Source organism: Rattus norvegicus, chromosome 10 (assembly GCF_021556685.1).
Source record: "Rattus norvegicus strain SHRSP/BbbUtx chromosome 10, alternate assembly SHRSP_T2T, whole genome shotgun sequence".
In the NCBI taxonomy this organism is placed as follows: domain Eukaryota; kingdom Metazoa; phylum Chordata; class Mammalia; order Rodentia; family Muridae; genus Rattus; species Rattus norvegicus.
This window is the reverse complement of record NC_141543.1, coordinates 105,386,967-105,414,046: the sequence shown is the minus strand read 5'-3', so window position 1 is coordinate 105,414,046 and position 27,080 is coordinate 105,386,967. Positions and strand designations below refer to the sequence as shown.

Sequence of the window (27,080 nt, the reverse complement as noted above, 5' to 3'; positions counted from 1 at the left end):
GGGCCTGGACAGGGCACAGGCTGTCAGGGGAAAAGGCAAAAGCAGCGTTTGAAGTGGACGAATATAAACCCGAAGATAGGCAGGCTGGCTTTTCATCTATTTCCACTAAATGCTCACAGTTCTTTCTTCCAAGGCAGGTGAGGAGAGACCGAGACCGGAAGAGCGATGAGATGTGTTCAGTGCCTCTGTTCACTCCACAGCGAGGAGAAAAGGTGGCCCGGACTGGAGAGGATGAGGCAGAGCCCTCAAAGTCACTAAGATGCTTGAAGGGTAAAGACCAGAACAGGATGACAACAGGGGTGTGTCTCTAAAGACCTGGGCTCAGGGGGCATGAAGAGAAAGGTTGGCAAAGGCGAAGGTCCTCATTCCTTCCTTTTCCAGCCAAAATACCGAGCTTGCAAGGCTGACTTCTCCCAGCAGGCTCAGTGCCAGGGACTACACAGTCTTTTAGGAAACCCACGGAAATGTTTTAATTTCTTTTAAAATCAGGGGAAAAATTAAATGAACTTTTAAATGAAAGAAAATGTTTTAATATGTAGCAATATATTTGTTTTCATGCCAACACAGCCGCAAAATATTACTTTTAATATTTTTAATAGAGGAAAGAGCCCACGGAGGTAGAGACGCCTGTTGCCCGTGTATGCAACTGTTAAAGGGGTCTTACAGCTCCTGGCCTTCCCACACCGGAAGGTGCATTCTGCTCCCATTCGTGGGCCACGAGGGAGGACCCCTCTGGCTCTCTCCATTGTGTCTCCGCTGCCAATGTGCCTTTAAAGGGGAGCTCAGAAGAAGAAGAAACAAAGAACGCACGAGTTTGGCACCAGCTTCACTTTTTCAGCTTTCTGCAAGTCCCAGACTTTCCCTTTATCTTGCTCTCCGCCCTGAGCGTTTCCAGACTTTTAAAGAGTCTGACCTAGGAAGGAAAAACTGGAACCAACCGGCTGACCGACACATGCACACACACACACACACACACACACACACACACACACACACACACACACACACACACACCCTTCCCAAACTGTCCTGCCCCGTCATGTCCAGAGGGGTGCTGGGGTCTCCTGCCTATGGGAGACTTGGATGAGGCCTTTGAGGGAGGGAGGGAGGAACGGAGGGAGGGAAGGCTGAAGCTAGAAGACAAGGCCAGAGAGAGCGACTCGCTCGCGGCCCGCACTACTGCCCTCCGGTGGGTCCCGGAGAAGCCAGGCGCCCGCGGCCGCGCACACGGATTGGGTTTCTGCGAGGCTCGCTCCCGGGCCTGGCTCAGGGCCGCCGCCGCCCCCTCCCTGCGCGCAGGCTGCGCTCCAGTCGCGGCCACGGGGTAGCGCTCGGCCCCCCTCTCCGCGTCTCCGCCTCCGCCGCGCTCGTCCCCGGCTCCCGCTGCCCCCGCAGCTCCGGCTCGACGCAGGCAGACTCTGAGGCTCGGCAGCAGAGCGGCTCTTAGGACGCTGAGCCCCGGCAGCCCAGGGCTCTAGGCTCCGCGAGGCAGCGGCTGCCGAGGTGGGCGAGCGGCAGGCGCGGAGGAGGCGCGGGAGCGGCCGCAGAGACTGGGGTCCCCGCGCTGGGCGAAAACGCCGGGCGGCCGAGGCGGCGCCGAAACCCCGGATCCCAGGACTGCCGGCCGGGCTCTCCCGGTGCAGCTCGCGCCGACCTCCATCCCGGGTGCGGCGGAGAGCAGGACCCGCCGGTCTTCTCCTCCCGATCGCCCGCAAGAGGCTCCGCGCCCGAGCACTGGCTGGAACCCGGGTCGCCCAGCCCGGTACCCGAACCGGGCATCTATCCCTGCCCGCAGCTGGCGCAGACATGGGCGCACGGGGCTGCGCGCCGGGCCGTGGGACCCGCAAAGTTTGGTAGTCGGAGGTGCTCAGAGCTTAGGGCGAGCCCCGCACTGAAGCCCCAGGGGACGTATCCCCCGAAATCACTGAATTGGGTGCGAGGACCGTGGAGCTCTGAAGGGTGGCTTGGCCCTGCCAGATGCCTTCTGCAAAGTTAGAAGAGAAGAAAACTTCGGCTCCGGCTCCGGGGAGATTCGGACCGTTATGCTAACCGCGCCCCCGGAGCCCTGCGCCCCATCTCAAAGACACCCGGCGCCCGCGCCTGCCACTGTGTTCTGCTAGCATCCAGTCCCAGGGGCCGGGCGTCTGGAACCGTGGTGACTACGTCGGCCCGGGAGAACCCAACCAGGGGGCGGGGAGGGGCGGGAGGCGGGCAACGTGGCCATCAGAAGGAAGTTTCCTGAAGTTGTCCTCTCATTCCGGAGCTCATCTAGCGACCAGGCCGGATCGCAGGGGTCGCCCTGCCTTCGAGAAGTAGTCTGAGTCGGGGTGCTAAGAAATACAGGCACCCCGAGTTTGAGAGGAGGCTTGGCCTCTTTCTCCTCTCCCCTCGACTTACGGAATAGCCAGCACAGAAAGAGGAGAAAGCATTTGGGGTCGCTGGTGCGGTCCCTACGGTCATAGCGTCCAGGACTTGGCCACGCAGTCTCCCGGGACCCCACAGGATTATAAAGCAACTCGCAAAGAGGAGGGCACAGCAGAGGACCCCTCCGTCAGGATGCCCAGCATGTGGAGGCTGCCGATCTGGACTCTACTGGCCCTGCATCGGATCCACTCAGCCGGGGCCCAAGGTATGGTATGGGCGACTTTCTCCACGTGGAACTGGAGAAGGGGTTCGGGTGGGCGGAAGAGAGGTGTCCCCTTAAGACACCGCGTTTGGCCCAAGCTGGACCATTTCGTGTACGTCTCAATGCTCCCGCTTCTTCGACTTTTGGGGCTCTCTTTGGGGTGGGGCAGTGTCCCCGGTACTTCTGGCCTCTCTGGACCGGAAAGGTGAGGTGGCCAGGGGAGGTGGAGAAAAGCGGAGGTGCGGTAGGTGGACCTCTATAGATACCCTCTGACTGGGGTAGGAGGGGCGCGTCATTTCATGTCTTGGCTCCACTGAACTCCCTAAGCTCCTCATCCTGCTCGACGTCCGACAGGAAGGGCAAAACCATACCAGGCAGGCACTGGGTAGTCCCGGGGTGAGAAGATGGGGCAGGCAGAAGCTGGGAAGAAGCCGTAGTCGGGGCTCGCTTGATTTTTCCTTCAAGAGCAGCTACTCTACTTGACCACATATGGGAGCCCGCGCCTGGCTGCCTAGCCAGCCGCGGGAGCTGGGGCGGTTTGGCGGCGTGGTCCTGGAGCCCGGTGGCGAGGACAGCGGCAGATCACCCCCACCCCCACCACCGACACACCCAGCGGGCAGCCCCAGCCTTCAGCTTCCATTGCTAGTTGGGTGTCTGGCCCCTGCCGCTTTGATCTGTAGCTACCCCGAGCAGACAGCCTGGCGATGAAGGGCTAGTGGGTGTGCAGAGGGTGTGTTGAAAGGAGGTGTGATGGGGTTGTCCTTCCCCGCCTCCTGAGGCGGACGCCTGCACATCTCTGGGGTCCCCTGGAGGGTCGTGGTAGGCTAGGCTGCACCGAGCTTTCTTGGGTTTGGGGTTCGAAGATCCAGATGGTAGTGGCCGTGGTGGCCGAGCGGCGCCTGCTGGGGGCAAAGGGAGAAGTAGTCTAGATTGAATCCCCAGACTCACCGGTTTAGCTTTAGATCCCTTTGATTTTCCAGACTCACAGGAGCCGGGAGTGGGGCCGTGGGGGGACTGGGATGGCGCTGCAATCTCCCTACAGAGCCTTTCTCCTCTTCTGGGGTCCCGGGACCTCAGAAAAGAAGGGTCGCCACCGTGTCCCAAGCCAGGCAAGCGTCAGAGCCAAGATCAGAGATGAAAATGATCCGTTGTCGCTCACGGGGCTGAGGAGAGGACTTTTTACAAGGCAATTTAGGTAAAAGCACTTCGAAATTTTCTAATGAGCGCCATAAATGTAAGGCAATAAAAGTTATTATTTTTATAGTGGTCGTAAAATCTTCCAGTAGGCAGGGACCTCAGAGGTCATCGAATTCTTGTAGCCATTTAACTGATGGGGAAACTGAGGCCCTGTGCAACAAACTTACCTTCCCAAGAGCACTCCGGTACACAGGATAGGTGTTCAGATGGAGACCTGGTCAGTTCTGAGCTTCTTTCTCTAGCGGGTACTTCCGTAGCCTCTCGTCTAGGGTGAGACCGTGGTGAGGCTGTGGGGACCCAGGACAATGGCCTTGACAGAGTTGGAATGGGGTGTCCTCCACTCTGGGTAGCAGGTCAACTTTTCTGAGATGGCCATGGAGGGAGGGGTCTCTGAGGGGTAGCAACCTGTGTGGAACCCTCTAGCTCCACCTTCCTGCAGACTGACTCCACCATGACTGTGTGACTTGTTGGAGGGGCAGGTAGCTCACTAATTGGTCTCCCATCTAGGACCAGGCCCTTGTGGAGTCCCCAGAGCACCTCTCAGTGTGGTCACATCTCAGGCACCTCGTCAGCTGCCCACCTTCCTAAGGTCAAGACACCAGTGTCTTACTGAACTTAATGGCTTCCCGGTCCCATGCCTCTCCCAGGAAGCGCTCCATTCTCCTGACAGGATCAGAGAAGCACTTTTCTGACACCCCCCTACACACACACACACACACACACACACACACACACACACACACACACACACTGGTAGCTATTTCCTCTCAGTGCAGGGCTGCCCAAGCCCCTTCTGCTCTGATTATAATCTCTAGCTCTTTGGATGTTTGCTTGTCAGCACTGCCCCCCTCCTTCCATTTGTCGCCCTGCAGAGAATTGTGGGAAGAAAATTTCTGGACTCCACCTGGGGGGTGGGGAGCAATGCTGGGCTGCTATCCAAGGGGTGAGGTTAGGGCACGGGGTCTTTTTTAAAAATCTGCTTTGGGGTTAGGTTTTTTTGTTTTGTTTTTTTTTTTTTTGCCTCTAAGTTCCTGCCATTAATTCTTTGAGAAGAGTTAAAACCTCCAGCATCTCTCTGACCCTATAGGGTCTGTCCTGCAGCCAGGGCACACACAGGGATGCCCAGCAGCTGCTTCTCCTTTGAAACAAGTGCCCTGAGGTTGCTCCTGGCGGGTATTATGGAGACTTTTGCCTAGTTCTTTTTCCAGGTGCTGCACTAAGCTGCATTACCTGGTTGTACTGAAAACCATCATTCGGTCATTTCTCCTAAAATCAATCTTACGTGATTCCAGCTCGTTTCCCAGACAAAATTCAGTCATCCCATTGAAAAATGCATTCTCTCCCAAACTGGAAAGGAGGGGCTCTTGTGATCTGGCAAAGACAGCTGTGGAGATATTTCTGCAAGACTCTCAGTCACTGGAAGCCTCAGTTTCCCCATCTGTACCTCGGGTGCACTGACTCCCTCTTTGTAGGTTTGGCATGGCTTAGAAGGATTCCAGGGAGAGGCCCCTGCAAGTCCTTCACATACACACACACACACACACACACACACACACACACACACACACACACACGCACGCGCACACACACACACAGTGAGACACACACAAAGTGAGAGAGGGAGAAAGAGAGAGAGAGAGAGAGAGAGAGAGAGAGAGAGAGATGCAAACTTCCTTCTTTGACTACTACGTTGATGTTTCCTGGAGTGGTCCTTAGTGCTCTGAGATCCCGGGAACTAGTCCCATGAAGATTGCCACCATTCCCCCAGGAGCTGGGGTTGGAAGGCCCTGGTTGTATTTCATATGCTGGTAAGCTTGGCCATTGCTAGACAGCATCCTGGCCTGCCCAAGCCAGGGAGGAGGGCATGGGCTGCCAAACCATCCATTCTAGGAGGTTCTTCAATAGAATTGCACCAGGGGTGAGGGGCGTAGAACAAGAGGGCACTGCGGTTGGATGAACCAGACAGTGGGGAAACCCTGACAGAGGCCTTAGAAACTCTAGTCCGGAAGCTCCCGGAGAGTCCCAAAGGGAGAAAGTTTAGTGCTGGGAGCTAATCACGATAAAAGCCAAACAGCACACGGGGGAATGGGATGAAAGTTTAATTACATGGTGTGGCTAAGCTGTAATTATTAATTACTGACAGCAAAAAATAACTTATTGATCAGGGCCTCTTGCTAATTACCAGGAGGCCTAGTGTCATGCTCGCCTGGGGCTCAGCTGTCAAAAGCTCCCCAGGAGCACGAGCAGGGAGTGGGGAACGGTCCTGCTTCTCCATCCCCTTCTCTTCCGAAGCCAGTCCATCTCTCACCCTGAGTACCCCTTGATGTCAGTCTGGAACCTCTTGGGACAGTGAGATGAGTGATGGAATTTGGTTCTTGCTGCCTCTGGCTATAGAATTTCCCCCTTTGTAGGGTGGGGTCACTCTTGACCCAGAGGCAGAAGCCAAGTCATGCAGGCAGCCTGCACCTGCTGTGAAAACTCTCGCACACACTTGCTTGGCAAACATTTATCGACCACCTTTCCCTTACGTCCTCTACTGGAAGGTGGGAGTAGGGGCCAGGAACCTCATTCCATCAGGGAAGGGAGGCTGGGAAGGAGGCCAAATCCTTTACAGCAGACTGGTGTTTAAGCAGGACCTCAATGGCTGGCTTTAAGATGGTGTGTTAAACTGCATATTGGAACGTTTTTGACCTTGTTCTGTAGGACACAGCTGGGCTGTGAGCTAAAGGAAAGAGAGAATGGGCTTGTTCCCTGCCCTATGGGTTTAAAGAATGCCAGGGAACTTATCCAGAGCCGCCCTCTACCTGCAAATCTAGGGCTAGTGGCCATGTGGCCAGCTTCCTTACCCTCATGCAATGGTGGGCGCATTACTGTCAACTGTGAAGCTGTTAGATGTCGCCTCATGTTGATGAAAGAATTAGATGGTGCATTGTTGGTTGCCCTGTTCCCTGATTTCTGGCCCCTTTGGGGGGAGTGGGGAACTGGAGCCGGAACTGACATGGGGTTACCGAGCTGCTCTGGGTTATCCAGTTTACCCCACCCCTCAACCCCAGCACATCCCCCTGGAGCGCCCTATAAGTGGTAAGAATTAGTCATTGTAATCTGGGGCCTTGGGATGCCAATAGCAACAAATGGGCCAGCAGCAGACTGGTCTACAGCCTGTAACGGAAAGGAAAACAAGCCAGTTGTTGAGACTTCCCTAGGTATGCACCACTTGCCAGCCCCTGATGCCCTCATGCTGGGCAGATGCAGAAGCAGGAAGCCTGGCTGGGTGAAAGAGTGTTAGGACTACCCGGGGCCCCGCCCCAGATGTGAGAGAGGAAACTGGCACCTCTCTGGGCACACTCAAGGAAGGGAACATGAACCAGACCATGGCTGAGCCAGGAGCCTGGCAAAACCCTCCTGATGCGGTGAGCTGCCGGTGGATCGGGAGTTCCCAACTTGGGTCAACCCCTTTCAGCCCCCACTTTCATCAAACATGATGCTGAACCTGCTCCCTGTCTCTGAAGTGAGGGGAGGACAGGCAGCATCTAGCTCCTTGGGGTGGTTTGGGTGGTGAAGTAAGATTATCCAAATAACTTTGCAGATGCTCTTGATGAGCCAGAAAGGTGTAGACTGTTCTGGTCACATGGCTATAAGGACGGCTGAGTCCCTCCTCCGCTCTCTCACCAGGTCCCCCCCCCCCCACTTACTCATTCTTATACCTCTGTGGAGCCTCCTGTCCTCAGACTCTCTGAAAGCCAACTTCTAGCTGCCTCTAACGCTCCTGTAGTTACTGTCACCCAGTTTCCTAGGACTCAGCTGGTGTCCCTTTCCCCATCTGGAAGCTACTATGCCATGGCGTCTCAGAGTGGGCACCGCTGTCTCTGCCCTTCCTTCTGCAGAGCATCTCTCTCTCTCTCAGTGCATTGAGTTGATGGTTTAATGCTGGTCTTTCGTGTATCAGTTTCTCTCTTGTATTCACTCCTGAATGCCCAGCGTCAAGAGCAGTGCCTGGTACACAAGGGCTCAACAAATACGTCTGAATGAATGAATGAATGAATAAATGAATGAGTGAGTGAATAAATGAATCATGCTTCCTCTCACCACCTCACCCTTCCTACTTCTCCAGCTTCCAGTATGGCATAGATGAGTGGTTTCTTAGTGCCTGTGGTCTCGTTGGTTCAGTAAAGACTTCCTGTGCTAAACAGCAGGGCACCCCAGAGTAAGAGCCTGTGCCCCACAGTTGTAGCCTTTGCTGGTGGCTCCAGTCTGCCACTGAGGGAGAACCCTCCTCAGATGTTCTGGTATTCCTTTCCCAGCCACCTTTGGCTCCAGCTCTGCCAGAGAGGCTGCCTCTAGCAGGCGTGGCCTTGGAGCTTGAATAGCTTTGGGGTCCCTTCTGAGTCCCTGCCGGCTACCCTCTACCTTCATGGGGTACAGGAGGAGAAAGGCAGGGTAAAATATTTGGTGTGATGACTACCTGTTTCTAGACGCCCTGTATATGATGCACGGGATCCTGTAGAGGGGAGGAGACAAGACAAGCCATGTCGGCATCCAAAGGTCGATATCAGTCCCTCTCCTTACAGCCATTGGCCAGCATCAACTATGGCCCCACCAAATGTCAAGGGAGAAAAAAAATAGAGAAACTCAGCAAAGCTAACTGTCCAGGAGCTGTGGCTGAAGTGCCAAACTGTCAGCATGATGCAAGAATTCTGTGATCCTAATGTGTGTCTTCTTGCCTTGTCCCCCCAGCCCCCGCCAGGCTGCCCCTTCGCATCTCCTGCCATCTTTTCAGTGAGACTCAACCATTGCTCTGGGAGATGCTTGGCCTGCTGTGCTGTCGGGAGACAGGACTAGTCTAGCAGACCAGAGCTGTTAGCAGAGCTTAGGGCAACTTTGAGTTTCCTTCTCCTCCTCTTCCTCCTCATCGTCATCGCCGTCATCATCATCATTATGATCATCATCATCAACCTCCTTCTCCCCCACACACTTCCTTTCCCTTTTCTTCCTGACTTTGGCCTCCACCCCTGTTGTAGTCTCACAAGGCATGAGCTTGGTAGAATTCAAGATTCCTCCTTCCTTCCATCCTCTGCCTGGGGCTTTCCAGTGCTCTTGGAGGAGCCTTCCTTATGTCTCCTGAGGCTTTGATGACTGGCTTGCCCGTGACCAGACTCCACGTGGGATGGGGAAGGACAGAGGGAAGAAAAACAATTAAAATTTCATGCCAACTAGGGAAGCGATTAGTGGCCCAAAGGGGCCATGAAACTTTGATGTCCTGATCATTCGGGGAGAAGGAAATATTACTGACGTGTGGTTCACATAGGGGACTGAGCTTCTGTGGTGGACATGGGGAAACTCGAGGGGCTGTTGGAGCCAGGACCCTGGGAGCCCCTCTGGTCAATACTAGACCAGGGAGGCCGTCAATACGTGCTTAGAATTGAGGTGACAGGAGAGATATGGTCCCATGCACTTGGATTGCCACTGTATAACATGAGCTCAGGATCAGTTAAGTCAGATTCTCCGTGTCTTTTTAAACTGTAGACACCAAGGCAGCGTGAAGCATCAGAGGTCCAGCTAGGTAAGCAAAGACTGCTGAGGGGCCTTAATCGTGGGTGAACCCCTGTGTTTCTTCTTGTCCTTCACTGACTGGGTGGCTTTGGGTAACTCACAGAGAATGCATGTGCCTCAGTTTCTTTATTTATAAAGGGTAATAACAGTCCTACCAGCCTTGTTGGCTGTGGCTGGGTTAATGAGATAGGCTAAGCTCCTAGAATATTGATCAGTATACAGACTTCTCTTTACCCCTTCTTCACCTTGGTAGGAGAGAAACAAGATAAACCTTGGGCCTGGGATGAAGCAGTCACCCTGGCCCCAAAGACTTCTGTTTCTTCTCTCTTCCCGTGACATGTAAACTTCTGCATCGGCCATTTCTTAGGCTAAGATACTCACTGTCTCTAGCCTAAAATGCAAACATGCCCCCCAGAAAGCCTACACAGGCAGCTGTTCACAGCTGTGCAAACTTCAGGGTCGGCGTTCTTACTAGATCCTTTCATAAAATGTCAAGTTGATATGGGTGGCTCTTCAGCCCAACCAACCCATGAAGGATGACCGAAACAAACAAAGAAACAAACAAATGTTACAAATGAACAAGCAAAAACATAAACGTTAATATTGTTAGTATCTAATCCAGAAGCATCCAGGAACATGCGAAGACCATCTGGTCTGAGAAAAAAGGGATAATGGTGTACACAATGCCTGGGCTTGGTCCCCAGCACTGCTGGAGGATGGACAGACAGATGGACAGATGGATAGATGGTCAGACAGACAGATGGACGGACACACACACACACACACACACACACACACACACACACACCACAAAGGAGCAGGTGAGAAAGAGAGAGATGGGGGCAGAGAATTAGAAAGGGGAGAATGAGAGAGAGAGAGAGAGAGAGAGAGAGAGAGAGAGAGAGAGAGAGAGAGAGAGAGAATAGGAATGTAGGTCAGCTGCTTCCCAGGGCACTGCCTTTGATCTAGGCAAGATGCCCCCCACAGGCACTACTTGCCACACTGCTTTGGACCAATAGGTCCAAGGGATTAAAACCAGTCTCCTGTGAGGCATCCCTCAGCTTTTCAGGCACACACAGGGACTGGGGGGGGGCGGATGGGGGGGCGTGCATCGTGAGATGGCCTCCCCCTCTGTGGAAAACCCAAGCTTTCCTCAGTTCTCCATGAGCTCAGCCACAGGGAGTTCACCATAGGTTCTGAGTGCAGGGACCCTATGAGTCACCGGTCAGCCCCTCCCCTCCCTGTTCCTGTATGCACGCTCTAATCCATGTTCAGGCCGGCCTCACCGCCAAGGGGGCTATGAGCACCCGTCCCTCCCTTCCTCACTATGGACTCTCGGTCTTCTCCACTAACCTAGATCCTATCCTCCCAAAGTCTCATGTGAAGCCATCACTGACCCCAGCTATAACACAAACCTCAATGCTCCCACTCTAAAGACACCCACAGTCTAGGGGCTCCATCCCCTCGAGGTACGCTCAGGCTGGACTCCCATCATCTCTGCATGCCTACAGGCTAGTGAGAAGACAGGGTACTCTGTCCCCTCAGGATGACTTCTGTCAGATGCTCTGTCCTCCCAGGACACCCAGGTAGGGTACCCCACCCTCTCTGGATGCCGACAAGCTAGATGCCCTGTCCTCTTGGGGAACCAAGGAGTTAAGAGATACAATCCTATCTAGATAACTAAGGACTGGGGATCCTGCCCTATCAGGGACCCTGCAGACAGGATATCCCACTCCCTCGGGACATCTGTCAACTGGATACCCCATCCCCTCGTAATGTCCACAGGCTACATTCCTTTTTTCTTTAGTAAGCCTGAATGCTGGGTGCCCCACCCTCTTTGGCCTTGTTGATGCTGACTGATCTTGTAATGTGTGTGTGAGACTGATTTCTTTAATTACAAACTCCTTGAGTCTAGATAATAACGCTTCATCAACAAGGATGAAGGTATTAGACGTCAATTACTTTTCCCAATTAATAAAGTTAACCCTTTAAAGAGTGAGCCCACGGAAGTCCGTGAAGCCAGAGAGGAGAGAAAGTGGATGACACCAGAGGCCTCCGCTGAGATTCTCACTGGGTCCCTCTGGGTTGGGCTTTTGGACCCCCGTGACTAAAGAGTCCTCTCTGGGAAGGGGTGGGGGCATTTGGTGGCAGTTCCAGATTTTTCCAAGATGGCTGCCATGGTGGAGCTCTTACAAGAGCTAAGAGGGTGGAGTATACCTAAGGGGGTCTGGCTGCATGGGCCTAATCGGCTGTCCATCCATATAAGCTTTTCCTGCAAGTATTTTATTTCCTAAATAAATAGAAGCTTCCATTCCATTCCATAGCGTATCTGAATTCCATTTGAGCACACGGAGAATAGCTTTAAAGTCATACGATACTGGCTGAGGTGCATACGCCATCCTGAAGCTTCCTGGACCTCTGGGGGTATATGGAAAAACCAGGATGATTTCTTGGGTCATGTCTCCTAGCAAATTCTAAAGTGCCTGACGTATCTATTCCAACCATTTTCATTTATACATTTCTGTAAGCTTCTGAAGCAGTTGAGTTACACATCTGGCTGTGGGCCAGGGTAACCACCTGCCAGGGGGGGTGGCATTGGGTTGTCACCCCTGCCAAGTGCCCCCAGGCCACTGGAAGACTTGTCTCCTGGCCCCTCCTTTCTCATTTTGATTGAGACTGGACTAGCCAATCAGAAACATTGTTGCAGAAGCTTTTGAAGCCAAGTGGTGAGGAAGACTCAGACTCTCCTTGGGGAAAGGGAGCACTAAACAGTTGTGTATTAGTTACTTTCTCGTTGCTATGACAAAATTCTCAATGGACGAAGCTTAAGGAAGGGTTTCTTTTGACCCATGGTTTGAAGGGACAGTCCTGTGCAGTGACCTCCTCATGGTGACAAGAGCTAAGGGCAGCTAGACACATCATCTCTGTAGTCAGGAAGCAGAGAGGTGAATGGTGGAACGCAGCTCCCTTTGCCTTGTGTTTGGTTGAAGACGCCATCCTGTGAAACCGTGTCCCCCACAAACATTCAGAGTAGGGCTTCCCTCCCCACTTTCTGGAAACATCCTCATGGGAGTCTGAGAAACGTAATTCCTAGTTAACTCCAAACCCAGTCAAGTTAGTAGTGAAGAGGACTCTTGGCAGGTGTATGGGTGCCTTTCAGAGGAACTCCAGTGACAGGGACGTTGACCTGGAAGCCACCGATCTGTATGCATCACTTCTTCCAAGTCAAGTGACCTTGGCAAGAAACCAACTATCTCTGAACTTCAGCGCCGGCAACATTAATATTTTCTGGCTAACTTTCTTATTGGTGTAGATGAAGGGCAAATGGCGTGTCTGTGAAAGCTGTTCACATAAATTAGAGTTTTTATGAAAAGATCCAGCAAAAAAATCCACCCTAAGACCTGCACAGCTGATAACAGCCTAATATGTAGCTTCTCCGTGGCATGCTTGAATTTGTCTTCTAGAAAAGAACATTTTTCCAGCAAAGCGCTCTCTTCACTATAGTTTCTTCTCTGTGGTGGCTCTGAGCACCGAGCTCTGCCTGGACAGCCAGCACTAGCTAAGCGCTTCCAACATGGTTCTGTCATCTATCTGTTCCCAATGTATATGTGGATGTGTGTTCATTCAAGTTCATATGAATGCATGTGCACATGTGTGTACATACATGTTCATATGGGTGCACTTGCACATGCATGTGCATACATGTTCATATGGTGCACGTGTGTGCATACCTACTCACATGGTGCACATGTATGCATGTTCATATGGGCACATGTGCACATGTGTGCTCATGCATGGTCATTGGGTGTGCTTACACACATGTATATGCATACATGTTCATATGTGTGCACTTGCACATGTGTATGCATACATGTTCGCATGGTGCACATGTGTGTGCATACATGTTCATGTAGACACATGTGCACATGTGTGTTCATGCATGGTCATATGGATGTGCTTGCACACATACATGTTCATATGGTACATATGTGTGTGTGCACATGTTTATATTGGTACACATGCACATGTATTGACATGAATGTTCATGTGGGTGTATCTGTACATGTGTCCACACATATGTTCACATGGTATGCATGTGTGTGCTTGCATGTTCATATGGGTACATGTGCAAATATGTGTGCAGGCATGTGGAAAGGCCTTATGTGTTGTTGCTCAGGAGCTGTCCATCTTGTTTTTTTAAGACAGTGGCCTGCAGTGAGCCCAGAGGACCCACCTGTCTCCGCTTCCTCAACACTGGGATTACAAGTCTGTACCCAGAGTTTTCATACATGTGTCTAGGGATGGAACTCAGGGCCTCATATCTGTGAGGCATGTACTTCACTGACTGAGCTCTCTTCCTATCCTGATCTCCTCCTGACTTCTCTAAACATTGTGTGCTTTGGGAACCAGACCCCCAAAATGTCGGTCCAGCCTCCCAGTTCCTGCCTGGCAGCCAGCCTGACCAGCACCATTGTTTGTCTCTTGCTGCCCTGGCACAAGGTCTTGGAAGCCAGAAAGGAGCAAGACTGTGCCCAGGGTTTATGCCCATCACCTCTGTGTTCTCCCTCCTCTCTGTGGGCAGCATTGAGCTCCACTCAGGATTATCATCCAGGACTTCTCTGTTCAGCCTCCTCTCCCTGCCTGGGGTGTGGTTCCTACTTCTGGGGGGTTGGCAGATGGGCAGTCTCAGGCCAGGCTGCCAGGGAGGGCCGGGGGAGTTCCTCATTAGCTCTGCTCCAAGCTCATTATCAGTCTGCGCATCACTGGGTGAGAAATGGCTGTCGTCAGGACAGTAATAAATACGCGCCTGTCAGCGTTGATGTGATTGGAGTAATGAAGAGAGAGCAGCCGCCGAGAGACAGGGATGCTGCGGGCTGGGGCTTCAGGTGCCAGAGAACTCTGTCCACTGCCCATCCCCCTTGACCTAAGAGGCAAAGGACTGTCGAGGGCGGGCGGGGGGCACAGGGCAGGGGGTTTGGCATTGAATGTCTTTCTCCTTAAACTGTGCTGAATGGAGAACTTAGAAAGTTCTGGAAGCCCCCAGTTAAAAGGGATGGACGACACCAGGAGGAGAGGAAGGGGATGCTTGGCCTGAGCGAAGGCAAACAGAACCAGCCTTTGGGTAGTGCTGCTTTTGATGGCTCAGCCTCCCGATGTAGCCCTGGTTCTAGAACAGCCTGAAGGCGTGCGAGGAAACACACGGCCTATTGTTCACACCCCCTGGCCTGCCACCTCGCCTGCAATGTTAGAATGCATTGTGTCTCCAGAAACTTGGAATGCCCAGCACTGAGTATAGAGAACAGGCTTCCAGTTCAGCTTCTTTTCCTCTCCTCTGGGAAGAACCAGAGGGCACTGACTGAGTCCAGACAGGACCAAGCTGGCCCTCCTAGACTCTGATAGACAGGAGAGGGGAGGGAGCTCAGACTTGATATGGTGCCAGGCCCTGGAGACTGGAGCAGACGGGATGGAGCAGGTGAGGCTGTGCCATTCTCTCTGCATCCTCAGGAGGCCCTGTCTGATTATAAAGTGAGGGTGTCCAGGAGTGTTGGATCCCATTTGAGGGCTTTTTCGGGACCCCATTCCCAGAGTTTCAAACCTAACAGGTCAGAGGTAGGGCCTAGAACTCTGTATTTCTAGCAAGTCCTGACAATGGTGCTGGCCCAGGGACAAACTCTGAGGAAGCCTAGTGTAAAAGTTTGAGGAGAGCAGAGGTGTTACAGCTACGACTAAGTTCCTTCTATCTAGATGGACTGACTGTGTCTGCCTCTACTTCAGAGCTCAGCTTTATTAATATCTGAATCCCAAGGCCTATGGCTTTGTACTGGGATGAGGGGCAACTTGATCTTCTTTATTTACTCAGAAAGTTTTTGCTCTTGGTGTGTGTGTCTTAGTCAGTTCTCCAATGCTATAAGAAAATACCCAAGTGAGCGACTGAACAAACAAAAAGGTTTATTTAGGTTCCTGGTTTGGGAGGTTTCCAGCCCTCCTTATATGGTTTTCTAGTTTCTAGTCCGGGAAACTAGGCAGCCAAACAGGTCTAAGGCTTCTCTGGTCCCTCCTCCTTGGCCCATCCCCTGAGCAAGATGGGGACATCAGCAGAATTAGGTCATGAGGGAGGGGGCTGTGGGGGAGGGGGACCTGTAGATCAGAGGGCTAGTTCTTGTCCTAACTACCTGTTTTGTTTTGTTTTTTTTTTTTAAACTTCAGGATCCCTGTGATTTATTGGTAGAGCTTCTGATTCCTCATGGACATTTCTAGGTTCCCCCTGCCGCCCCAAAGCTTAGCCCCAGATACATGAGGCTCCAGAGCAGAACTCAGGGAACCCGGCCTTCTCCTACATAATTCACATCCAGGGACTCCCAGAATTCAGGTGTACTGAGAAAAGTTTCCATAGACGGAGCCTTTGCCACTCCACCAGGCACCCTTCCAAACGCCCTGTGCGACTTCCCGGCTTAGCCCCTCCCCGTGTGTGTAGATATGTTAGCCAGCCCCGTAATATGAATCAAGAAATGGAGGCACAGAGAGCTCTGGAAACTTGCTCGAAGTCACCCAACCTGTGAGCACATTGATTCAGGCACCCTCCCAAGCCTTAGGCTCTAGGTCTGTGTTCTCCGCCTATGGTGGCTCAGGACCGTCCCCCCCCCCCCCCATGATTCCCACCCAATTTAAAGAGGCCACATTCCCAATTACCAGTCTGTGACTTAGCCTAGTTCTGCCACTCAAGAGTCTTATTTACCCTAACTTAATTAGCCAGGCCTCTGTTTCCCTGTCTGTTCAATGTAGGTTTAAAGCACCTGAGTGACTTTCCTCACGTACAGAGGCTTAGAGGAAGGGGTGTCTGGTTTAGCTCTGGAGCCTAGCACACCTAGCAATATTCCTGGCCTGTTTGTGTTTACCTGGGATTTCTCTACAAGTCACTACTAGGACTCATCCAGACTGTGTAGCTTGTGTCTATGACCTTTTGCTGATTCCTCCTGCCCTTTAAATCTGGAGAGGGGTCTCTACACATGTTCCCTAACCCAGATCACCCTAGAAGTTGGTTCGAGTGTCAGACAGTACACACTGAAGCATGCGATGTGACAGGAACATCCATGGCCGTCACCAACATGGCCTCCATCACCAACATGGCCGCCATCACTGGCCTATCTTTGACTCAGGACATGTTAACTGTAAGACATGCTGTGTTTTTTCATGCCCCTGAGAGAGGAAAGGAGGGTGGGAAGGCGCTATATAATCCATAAGGTGTGTTCTGACTCTAGAAATGTAAATAATGAAAACAGAAAAGGTTCATCCGGAGGGTAAAATATGGCAATGACTGCCCTGTATACTGGGTTCATGCTCCCTAGGCTCACTCCTGAGTTCCTCCTACCCTCATGGACTCAAGAATTGGCCCTTACCACCCTAAAGAACAGAGCGGCCAGTTAAGTTGGTGCAGGAAATACTGTAGACTCACTGCTCACCCATGAGACAGTGTTACTGGGCTCTCTTTGGAACCCTTGTCCCCAGCCAGAGCCAAGTTACAGGGAACATGGACTCTTCAGAGGTGGGTGGGGGTTGGGGGGAGCAAGAAAGGCAAGAGTCCTCCTGAGACACCCATTGATGGAGAACACATTCCCAGAGCCTAATTCTTGGCTGCACCTGGGAAGTGCACACACGGAGACGGAGCTGGGGAGATGACTCACTTGGTAAAGCGCTTGCCGTGGAAGCACACGGACCCGAGTTCTTGCTTCAGAACCTACATGAAAAGGCTGGACAGAGTGGTGTGCACTTGTAACCCCAGTGCTGGGGAGACAGAGACATGGAGATTCCCTGAAGCTTGCAGGCCACCCCAGCCTGGACTATGTGGTCAGTTCCAGGCCAAGTGAGAGGGTCTGTCTCCAAACGCAAGGAGATTGGCCAACACTTGAGAAGAGATATCCTCTGGTTTCTACACAGGCACTGTGAGAGCATGTGCGCATGCACACACACATACACGCATATATATAAACAAACACATACATACATACACACACATACACCACACACATAAACACACACATACACACACATACACCACACACATAAACACACACATACACACACATACATCACACACATAAACACACACATACACGCATACATACATACACACACTACATACACACACATATATACAACATACACCCACAAACACACATGTGTACACATACACATACATACACACATATACACACACAAACATACACACACACATACACATACATACACAAACATGCGCACATACACACACACATATATACACATACACACACACTCAAACATTCATATACAAGGGACCCCCAGTGAAACACATATTACTCTCTATCTCTAATACAGGTACTCTAAGCTCTTAGCGTCTAACCTTAGATCAGGCATCCTGGGTGAGACCTCCTACTCTGCTCTGGTCTCCAGATGCCCCCAGCTCCCGGCCCCACTGCTTTCTAGAATGTCCTGGGCTGAGGAAACCTCTCCCCACCCTGCCCTGCCACAAGTTCACATTCCTTCCTCAGCTTCGCCCAGTGCCAGCACCTGTTTCCTGGGAACGAGGCCCCTGAGGGGTGAATGTCTGGCATGGGTTCCTGATGGGGGTGAGGGAGCATCCCCTCCCCCATAGCTGGGACTGCCAGGCCAGAACATAGCCACTTGGCCTGTCCTTTCCCCTTTGGCCAGTCCTGAAAGGGAAACGAGGGCCTGGCCAAGAGTCCACAGGACCTGGACAGGCTGACACAGCTGCGCCCATCCACCCTGTACTTGGGTCTTGTTCATGGAGGTTTCCTCAGAGAGACAAGGCCCTGAGACAGCTGCTCCCATTTTATCTCCCCACCCAATAACCCAGCCTTGACCACCTGGTTAGTCTGTCACTGCAGACCAACCTAGAAGACAAGGACTCCCCTGTCCCTACCCTCAGAGGGCCCCTTCTTGCTCTCTTCCCTCTCCTATGATTTCCTTGGAGACCAAGCCTATGGCTCTATGGGTCCATGGCCTGGCAGCAGCCGGCTCCACAGACTCTCTCTGCCTGGCTCAGTACTATGCAGTCACGGCTCCATGAGAGATGCCTTAGAAGAGGGTCTGTCTGCTGGCTCACTGGCAGGGCAGGCCGGCTTCCTCATCTGGAGGGCCTGGCACAAGATGGCAATGCAGCCCCTTGCAGGGAAACAGTTATGAGTTTTAAGATGATGTCAGGGAGCATTAAAACCCGTCTAGAGTGACCACACATGTCCCCTGCGCAGTCTACCCTGTCTGCCTAGATGGGGTGGTGGGGATTGTGGAAGTCTCTCCTCTCCTTGGAGTCATTTCATACTCTGAAAGTTCAGTCCCCCAAGTACCTGTTTCCTGTTCCCAGACCCCATTTACTCTCCCTGCATGGCAAGGTAAGGGGACCCTATTGTCACAGACCCCAAGGGTAAGTCAAGGCTGAAGAACGGTAAGCAAGCTTGGTCAATCCTGTGCTTATCTTCAGTCTCATACAAGATGCCAGAGAATGAGAGCCAGGGGTTAAGGCTCGGGTGCCTGCATGTCTGGTCCTGTCAGTGTACGATGCTTTCACTGTCTCTGGCTCCTTACCTCACAAGAGGCCAGATACGAAAAGCCACGGCTTTGCTGCCTTCCAATACTCCAGCAGGGATCTCTGTCCTGCTACTTGCCCGCCGTGATACCTCAGCAAAGTACCCCAGCTCACCCCACCTCAGGTGCCTCTGCTCTGATGAGAGACAGGTCTCAACCTGAGTCAGCAGACTAGGCCAGACCCTGGACGCCACAACTCCTAAGACACAAGGCTGACTTTGGTTCCTAGTTTCTGAAGTTTCCATATGTGATCAGCTGGACCCCTGTTGCATGAATGCCTGTGGTAAGGCAGCAGATAATGGGGGAGGGGCTGTGGGAGAGGGGGAGTGGTCCCCTAATTCCCTCCAAAGACATGCTTCAGGGACCCAAAGACTTCCAGTCTACCCTGAGTTCAAGCAAAACAAAACAAAACAAAACACTATTGGAAGGTCTGGAAACTTTAGGTGTGCTTCACTGGAAACCAAGCCTTTGCCACAAAGGCCTTGGGGAACGCTCAGAAGATAGGAAGACTCATGTCAAGGCTGGTCTTTGAGGGAGTTTAGGGAGACTCCTCAAAGCCAGAGAGATTGTCCCTCTGTCCCAGTCATGACATAGAGTGGGTGTTCAGTAGTACCCCTTCCTTTAACCTCTGAACCTTTAGTAATGCCAGCTGTGCCTCCCCCAAGTGAACCTAGGTCCCTGGGTTCTGGTGGTTTCTATCCTGTGAAGCGGCTGGGAGTTTTCCTCACACCAGCCTCAGAAGCAATCAGCAGACCGCCCCAAATGCAGAAAATGGGAGCCCCACCCCAGCCCTGATGATCAGTATCCACTTTGGATACCCAGGTGGCAGGTGTGCTCGTCCGGGAAGCCTGGAGCTGGCTCTCTGCTGTGGTTATTTTCGGATTCTAGAGACCTCAAAGTCCAGCAGCCAGCTCTACCTGCCTTCCCAGAATAGGTGGGGAAAGGTACATGTCATAGTTAACACTTCCGTTTGGAAGCCTGGTTTTCTGTCTCACGCCCCAGCACGGAGGACCTTATCAGCAAGATGAGGGATTCTGGAGCCCAACCTCCTAAAGGAGACGCTTCCCAAAGTTTTGTAAATGGCTGTTCGAAGGGGTGGGTTGGGAGGGCAGTCTCTGGTCAAGTCTCAAGAAGGACTTGAGAAAGAATCACTTCTTAAATAAACAAACCCCTAAATTCTCCAGGGGCCCAGCCAGGAGAGCTCTGCAGGAGCCATCATTTATTTAAGGGCAGTTCGCTACAGTGTTGCAGAGATCCATTAAACAGCCAGCCTAGAGACACAGGCAGAGGGAGGCTACTGAAGGAAATGAGGTCTGGGGGCTTCAGGAGAGCTGGCCCTGAGGCAGTCAGGGGCCTAGCTGAGGGCGGGGAGCAGTCTGGCCTGAGTGTGCCCACCCATCTATACAACATACACCCACAAACACACATGTGTACACATACAGAGCAGGGGAGGAAAAGTAGGCAGCTGGTTAGGGTACCTTAAGTTCCTTCACCTCCTTCACCTTCCTCTTCTCGTTCTCTCAGAGCCTGGGCAGAAAGGCCCCTCCCCCTACCAGTCTGCTGATAAGACACTGAGCTGGCGGGTAGCATAAGATCCCCAAAGCAAGGCTCTGTCAATACGCTGGGGTGGTAGCACTCACTCTATGAGGTGACCGTAAGGACTGGATTATTTTATTGGAGAGATGCAGACACACAGGTGGCATGGCATAAATACGTGTTAAACAGGTAAAAATAAGATGGGAAACACCCACCGGTACCCTGTGGAGGAGGCAGGAAGATGGGACGTTTGAACTGGGAACAGGAAGATCCACTGTTGTTAGGACACAGTGATGCAGGCTGGTATATGAGGCTTGGAGGTCACCATAGGAACTGAGACCTGAAGACGGGGTGGCTACAGTAGGGATGCTGGGTCCCTACAAGTACGATGCTGGGGGAACCAAGGCCCTTGACTTTAGAGATCCAGCTCTACAAGGCTAGAACATAAGCACACCAATGCAGGTGAGGGGTACACGAGCATCCCTCTTGGACCTTCCTAGAGCCATATGCTTTCTCTACGGTTATTCTAGGGCCCTTGTCCCGTGGGAGGGTTCAAGCGATCCCATCAGGGGTAGGAGGTGGGAGTCAGAGCAAACCACCGTGTCTGGGCTGTAGCACTCTCAGCCTCCTTCCCATTAAAATACTAACCAGCTGAGAGGAACCGGTAAGCAAAGGGAAGGAGGGGAAAGATGGAGGATTTGCCCCCCAACCCTCAGCTCAGGAAACTTGTCCCACACATGAAAACAATTCCAGCCTGTATAATCCCGAAGGGTCAGCCCACGGGTCAAGGAGGCTGCGGCTGCATTGCTGGGGGGCCTGCCTACACAGACGCAGTGGGGCATAGGGGGCGGGGCCAGCGTGTTGCTGACTTTCAGTCAACCCAGAGATGAAAGGACTTTTTCCCCTTTGGTTGACCCCGCCGCACAACAGGGAGAAAAGTACTTTAGCCCGTGGCTGAGCTGGAATGAGACTGGAAAAGGCTTCTGAAGTTTGGAAATGTGGAACATGGCATTCCCCGCACAGCATAGGATGAAGGGGTGAGGGAAGCCGAATCAAAGGAACACATGGCTAGGTGTCCCCGTGTCTGTGCCTCACCCCTCCTCTTTGAACATGGCTAGGCCCCCCCACATCTGTGCCGCACCCCTCCTCTGTGTTCTGTTGCTGAGCGGTACAGGGTATGCAGCCAAAGGACATGCAATCCCTTGTCCCCTCTGTAAATCTCAAGCACTGGTTTTCAGAAGTTTAACTATGTTGTATCTAGATACGGCTTTTTTTGCAGTTGTCCTGACTGTGGTTCACTAACTATACCATATCTGCACACATGCATATATTTAATTTATTTTATGTATTGTTTGTGTGCATGTAGGATGTGTGTGTGTGTGAGTGTGCGTGTGTGTGAGTGTGTGTGCGTGTGTGTGTGCATGTGTGTGTGTGCACATGTGTGTGGGCATGTGTGTGTGCGTGTGACAGCATGCATGTAACAATCAGGGGACATCTTTTGGGAGTCTATTCTGTCCTTCTACCTTTACACAGGTTCCAAGGGATCAAACTCATGTCATCATCAGGTAGATATGGTAACTGCCATTCCCCTCCAAGTTTTCTCACCCCCCCCCCACCATCCCCTGGGTCTTTATATTTATGTCTTTCACTAAATCTGGTAAATAATTTGCAACTTTTCAAGACCTTTTGCTGCTGTCAGAAGTGAGGCTCTGGGGGCTGAAGAGATGGCTCAGAGGTTAAGAGCACTGACTGCTCTTCCAGAGGTCCTGAGTTCAAATCCCAGCAACCACATGGTGGCTCACAACCATCTGTAATGGGATCTTATGCCCTCTTCTGGTGTGTCTGAAGACAGCTACAATGTGCTCATATATAATAAATAAATCTTTAAAAAAGAAGAAGAAGAAGAAGAAGAAGAAGAAGAAGAAGAAGAAGAAGAAGAAGAAGAAGAAGAAGAAGAAGAAGAAGAAGAAGAAGAAGAAGAAGAAGTGAGGCTCTGAATGCATATATTTGAATGTCCAGTCCCAATTCTTTTAGTTACATCCGCCTAGGAATGTGACTTCTAAATCCGATGAGAGTTCTGTATCTGATTTTTGTTTTTGAAAAGCCAGCAAGCTTTTGTTCCCACATTCACTGGACAGTTTACAGGCACTTTATTTAATTTGTAAAATTATGTGTACGCTTGTGTATCTACATGTATGTGTATGTACCATGTGACTCAGTACCCACAGAAGCCAGAAGAGGGCGTCAGATCACCCGGAGTTGGAGTTGCAAGTGGTATAAGCCACCTGATGTGGATGCTGGGAACTGAACTCGGGTCCTCTGGAAAGAGCTGTGTGCATGCTTTAACCACGGGCCCCAGTTACTGAACAATTTTACATCCTTGCCAGCAATGTGTAAAGTTTTATATTTCCACACTAACTCGTAACCGTTTTCCACTTGACTGTAACACTCCTGGTGGGTATGTGGTGGTATCCCATAGTGGGTTTGATTTTTTAATATTATTTTATGGACTTAAAAAGAATCAATCTACCCTCCTTCCCCACTGCCCTCCTTTTTGCCTCTGCCCTTTTCCTGATGCTTCCCCTCTTCCTCAAACACTTCTGCTTCCAGGTCACAGGCGTGGATTGATGGTTCAATTTTCCCAATGAGCAACGATTTTCCCACTTTTAACATGATTGTTAGTTGGACATCTGAATGGCTTCTCTGGAGATATTTCTAGTCATCCTTTTTTAATGTGTAGGAAACTGATGTATGCATGTGTGTGCATATGTGTGGGATGCTTTTCTGTGTGAAGGTACATGTGTGTGCACGTGTGTATATCATGCATGTGTATGTGTGTGCATGCATGTGCACATATGTATATGCATGTATGTACATGTGTGCATATGCACATATGTGTAGGCATGTGTGCATGTGCATACACATATGCATGTTTGTGTGTGTATGTGTGTGTGTGTGAGTGTGTGTGTGTGTGTGTGTGTGTGTGTGTGTGTGTGTTAGTCAGAGGTTGACGATGTTGGGAATCTTCTTCCATTGCTCTTTCCAGTTTATCCTGTGAGGTAGGGTCTCTCAATCAAACCCAGAACTTGTCCACATGACCAGTGTTTCTGACCAGCTTGCTCTGGAGACCCCGTTTCTACCTTCTAAGGCGAGAATTACAGAGGTGCTGCTCTGCCCACCGGGTGTTTACATGATGCTGGCCATTTGAGCTCCAGTCATCTTGTTTGCAGGGCAATCACTTTAACAGCCGAGCCACCGCCTTAGCCCTTTCCTCTGAGTACATAGGGTTTGCCATTGTTAAGTTCTTTACGTATTGTAAACACACACACACACACACACACACACACACACATACACTCACAGACACACACATACACACAAACATGCATATGTATATGCACATGCACACATGTCTACACATATGTGCATATGCACACATGTACACACATGCAGTGGTTCTCAGCCTCCCTAACACTGTGACCCTTTAACACGGTTCCTCATGTTGTGGTGACCCCCAACTGTAAGGTTATTTTTGTTGTTATTTCCTGTGATTTCACTACTGTCATGAATCTTAATGTAACTATCTGTGCTCCCCAATGGTCATAGGCAACCCCTGTGAGGGGGTCATTTGACTTCCAAAGGGGTTGCAGCCTACAGGAGAGAACGGCTGCACTAAAGCCTAGTCAGACCTATGCCTTGTTAATGTCTTCATCCCTGAAAGATCCTTTTCTAGTCTGGACAGTGATCCATTGTGAGTTAATTCCTCGGCTCTTTTTCTCTTTACTGTGGGTATCATTTCCAGGTATACAAACCCCACTTATTAAAGAGACTTTATCCCCCATTCCTTGACCACCTCATCAGTTATAAGTTGCTGTGGTTGTAGAGCTTGGTTTCTGGACTCCTGCTTGAGCCAGTTGCTTTCCGTCTTTCCCTCTGCGGGTGCTACACTGTTCTCACTAATACAATTTTGTCCCATTGTGAATGTGACTTTCTGGGCTGTGCCGATATCATCCTGCCTTCAAGTTTAAAGTCGTGAAAGCATTGTACCAACTACTCCTGAGAACAACATCGCTCCCGTGACGGTCTGCTTCAGCTTGTGCCGTCCACCGGTTACCTTTTGGCATTTGGTCCAGAGTTTATGGATGGTTACTGGTGTGGGTGTCACTCGGGCATGCAAAAGTTGGCCGCCACCTGTCTGTCCGCTTTCGTCCACCATCACTTCCGTGGCTCATAGTGAGAATGGTAGTGTGGAGGAGGGCACGGAACTTACCTGTGCCTGTGCCTGTGCCTGTGCCTGTGCCCTCACTCCCCTCTGCTCTCAGGGATTCAGCAACTTGTAGAGCACACAGGGAGGTTTGAGTTCAGTGTGCTGGTTTCTCAGCCTTGCCCTGATCTCACAGATTCTTTCAGTAGCTCCTCGCCGAATACTGGGAGTCCTAGACAGTAAAACAGCAAATGGATGGCCCCTCTGCGATTTTTGTCTGGCACACCCGTGTGGGTCCGTTTAGGCGATGGTGGGTGAGTGAATCCACAGACCCACTGATCTCTCCCTTTCCACTCGGAATGGCGCCTTGGCAATTCTGCTCCAAGCCAGAAGGAACATTTGAAAAAGCGGCTGGGCCAAGGTAGGGGTGCTAGTTGAGCTGGACATTCCTAAGTGTCAGAAGGGCACTGCCGTAGGCAGGCTAATGAAGGGCTTTCCTTACAAAACTGCTGTTTTCCCTACTTGCAGGTAAGGAGGTCGGTCTATTGCTTGCTGGTCTTTCCCAAGTGCCTCAAGTAAACTCCCACGGTGTACTTTTCTGGTCTCTTCCTGGTCCACCCTCTGAGGCCCCTCCTGGGCTTATCCACTGCTGGCCACCCTGATAAGAGCAGCTTGGCTGGCCCCACCTCCTCTGTTCTGTTTGGTTTTGAGTGTGACCCTGAAACACTCCCAACCAGAGCCGCTCACTGGCTAGGTTCTGTCAGTTTTTACTAGTTCCCTGATGCAGGAGAGTGGAAGAGATGACTCTCAAGGGCTCCTGGGCTCCCTCTGGTCCTTATCCTTCTCTCCAGGAGGTAGATCAAGGAGTCTTTGGTTAATGGGCATAAAGTGCTTTGAAAACATAAACTGTTAAGTGGGACCAGGGATGGGCTTACTAATTATTTATGATTTCAGGAGAGCCAGTTAATTCATCCAGAGAGGGAGATGCCATGGAGGAGAGCTGGAAACACCATTCAGAAAGCTGCAAATAGCACAGGCCCTAGATACCCAGGCCTGGATTTGTGGGCCAGGACACACTCTGTAGCCCAAGGAGTTAGGGCTATAGGTCAGGCATGCACAGTCTCCCCTCTCGTCACATTACCAGGGCTTTAAGACCAGCCAGGGTCTCCCCCTGCCCTAGACTACGACCATATTCAAACGGCCCCAGGAAAGGAAGACTGATTGTTGCATCTCAGAACTCCCCAGAGAGTTCAGGCTAGAGAGACAGCGTGGATCGTAAAGTCCATCCAGAGCTGAAAAAGTGCTTGCTGTGACGACTCCAGTTCAATCCCCCCAGAACCTGCATTAAAAAGTCTTGGTGCTGTGGTACACAAGCCTAGTGCTGGGGACATAAAGACAGACAGACAGAGTTCCGGACCAACGAAAGACCCTGTTTTCAAAAGTGGATACGCCAGAGAAATGGCATCTGAGGTTGACCTCTGGCCTCCACGTGTAAACACACACACACACACACACACACACACACACACACACACACACGTTCACGCACACACATGTACAAGCACACGCATATGCGAGCACACACACTCACGCCTCTCTGCTGCGCCCTTCCTCATCTCACAGAGGCCAGCCCTCTCGCCCACAAGCTGCTCTCCCTCCCAGTCATTTGTTCCTCTATCCATTCAGTAAATACTGCCAACTGCCTCCCCCCAGGCCAGGCTGCCAGGCGTAGGCATGTGAAAATCCTAACTCCCATGCTGCCTCCCTTCCTCCCTAGCTTCCTAGGGAGAATGGCTTCTCTGCTCACCCGCCCTCCCTCCCCCTCCATTCCCAGCTGTCCCACTGGGCCCTGAGCCCTGGAGTCCCATCTTTTCGGAGGTATCCTATTGCAGTTCTGGAAAAGGAACCTACCCTATCCCTCAGGCACTGTCCTAGGCCTGGCCAGTGGAGCTCTGACTTCTCTGTAGTGCGTACAACAGGCTCTTAACATTTGCCTTACTTAGCAACTCAGAATATTCCTTGTCCCCAGTCTCAAGAGCCTGGGTGAAAGTGCCATTATTCCAGAAATGCCTCAATTCATGGGGAGAGAGCAAAGCGAAGCAAGCTATACCAATAAAGAATGCATGTTTAGGATCTAAGCGTACAGAGATAACCCAGAAGGCCTGGGGTCAGCCTGCTTCTACCTCCTAGAATGTCCACCATGAGTCTGAATGGGCATAGCGTTCTGGTCTGGGATTGATGAAGCTGTGTGGCTCCTGTTGGGGAGACCTGAGGAGCTCCAGAGAGGAAAGGAAAGGATAGGGAAGTGAGGAAGCCTGGAATCCTGGGACAGCTAAAGGCGGGCTGAACAGGCAGCACCCTGAGGTCAGTTTGCCCAGGAGCATC

At 51.6% G+C, this 27,080-nt stretch overlaps 1 protein-coding gene across 2 annotated transcripts in view; it reads left to right on the top strand.

Annotated features, from left to right (window-relative positions):
- Positions 1-1,413: 1,413 nt before the first annotated feature.
- Sdk2 (sidekick cell adhesion molecule 2) overlaps positions 1,414-27,080 on the top strand; it is a 276,864-nt gene continuing 251,197 nt past the window's right edge. For both annotated transcript variants that reach the window (NM_001413325.2, XM_087573277.1), the window contains 1 exon segment: positions 1,414-2,629. In NM_001413325.2, coding sequence (NP_001400254.1) covers positions 2,557-2,629 — 73 coding nt within the window. In that variant the 5' untranslated portion in view covers positions 1,414-2,556.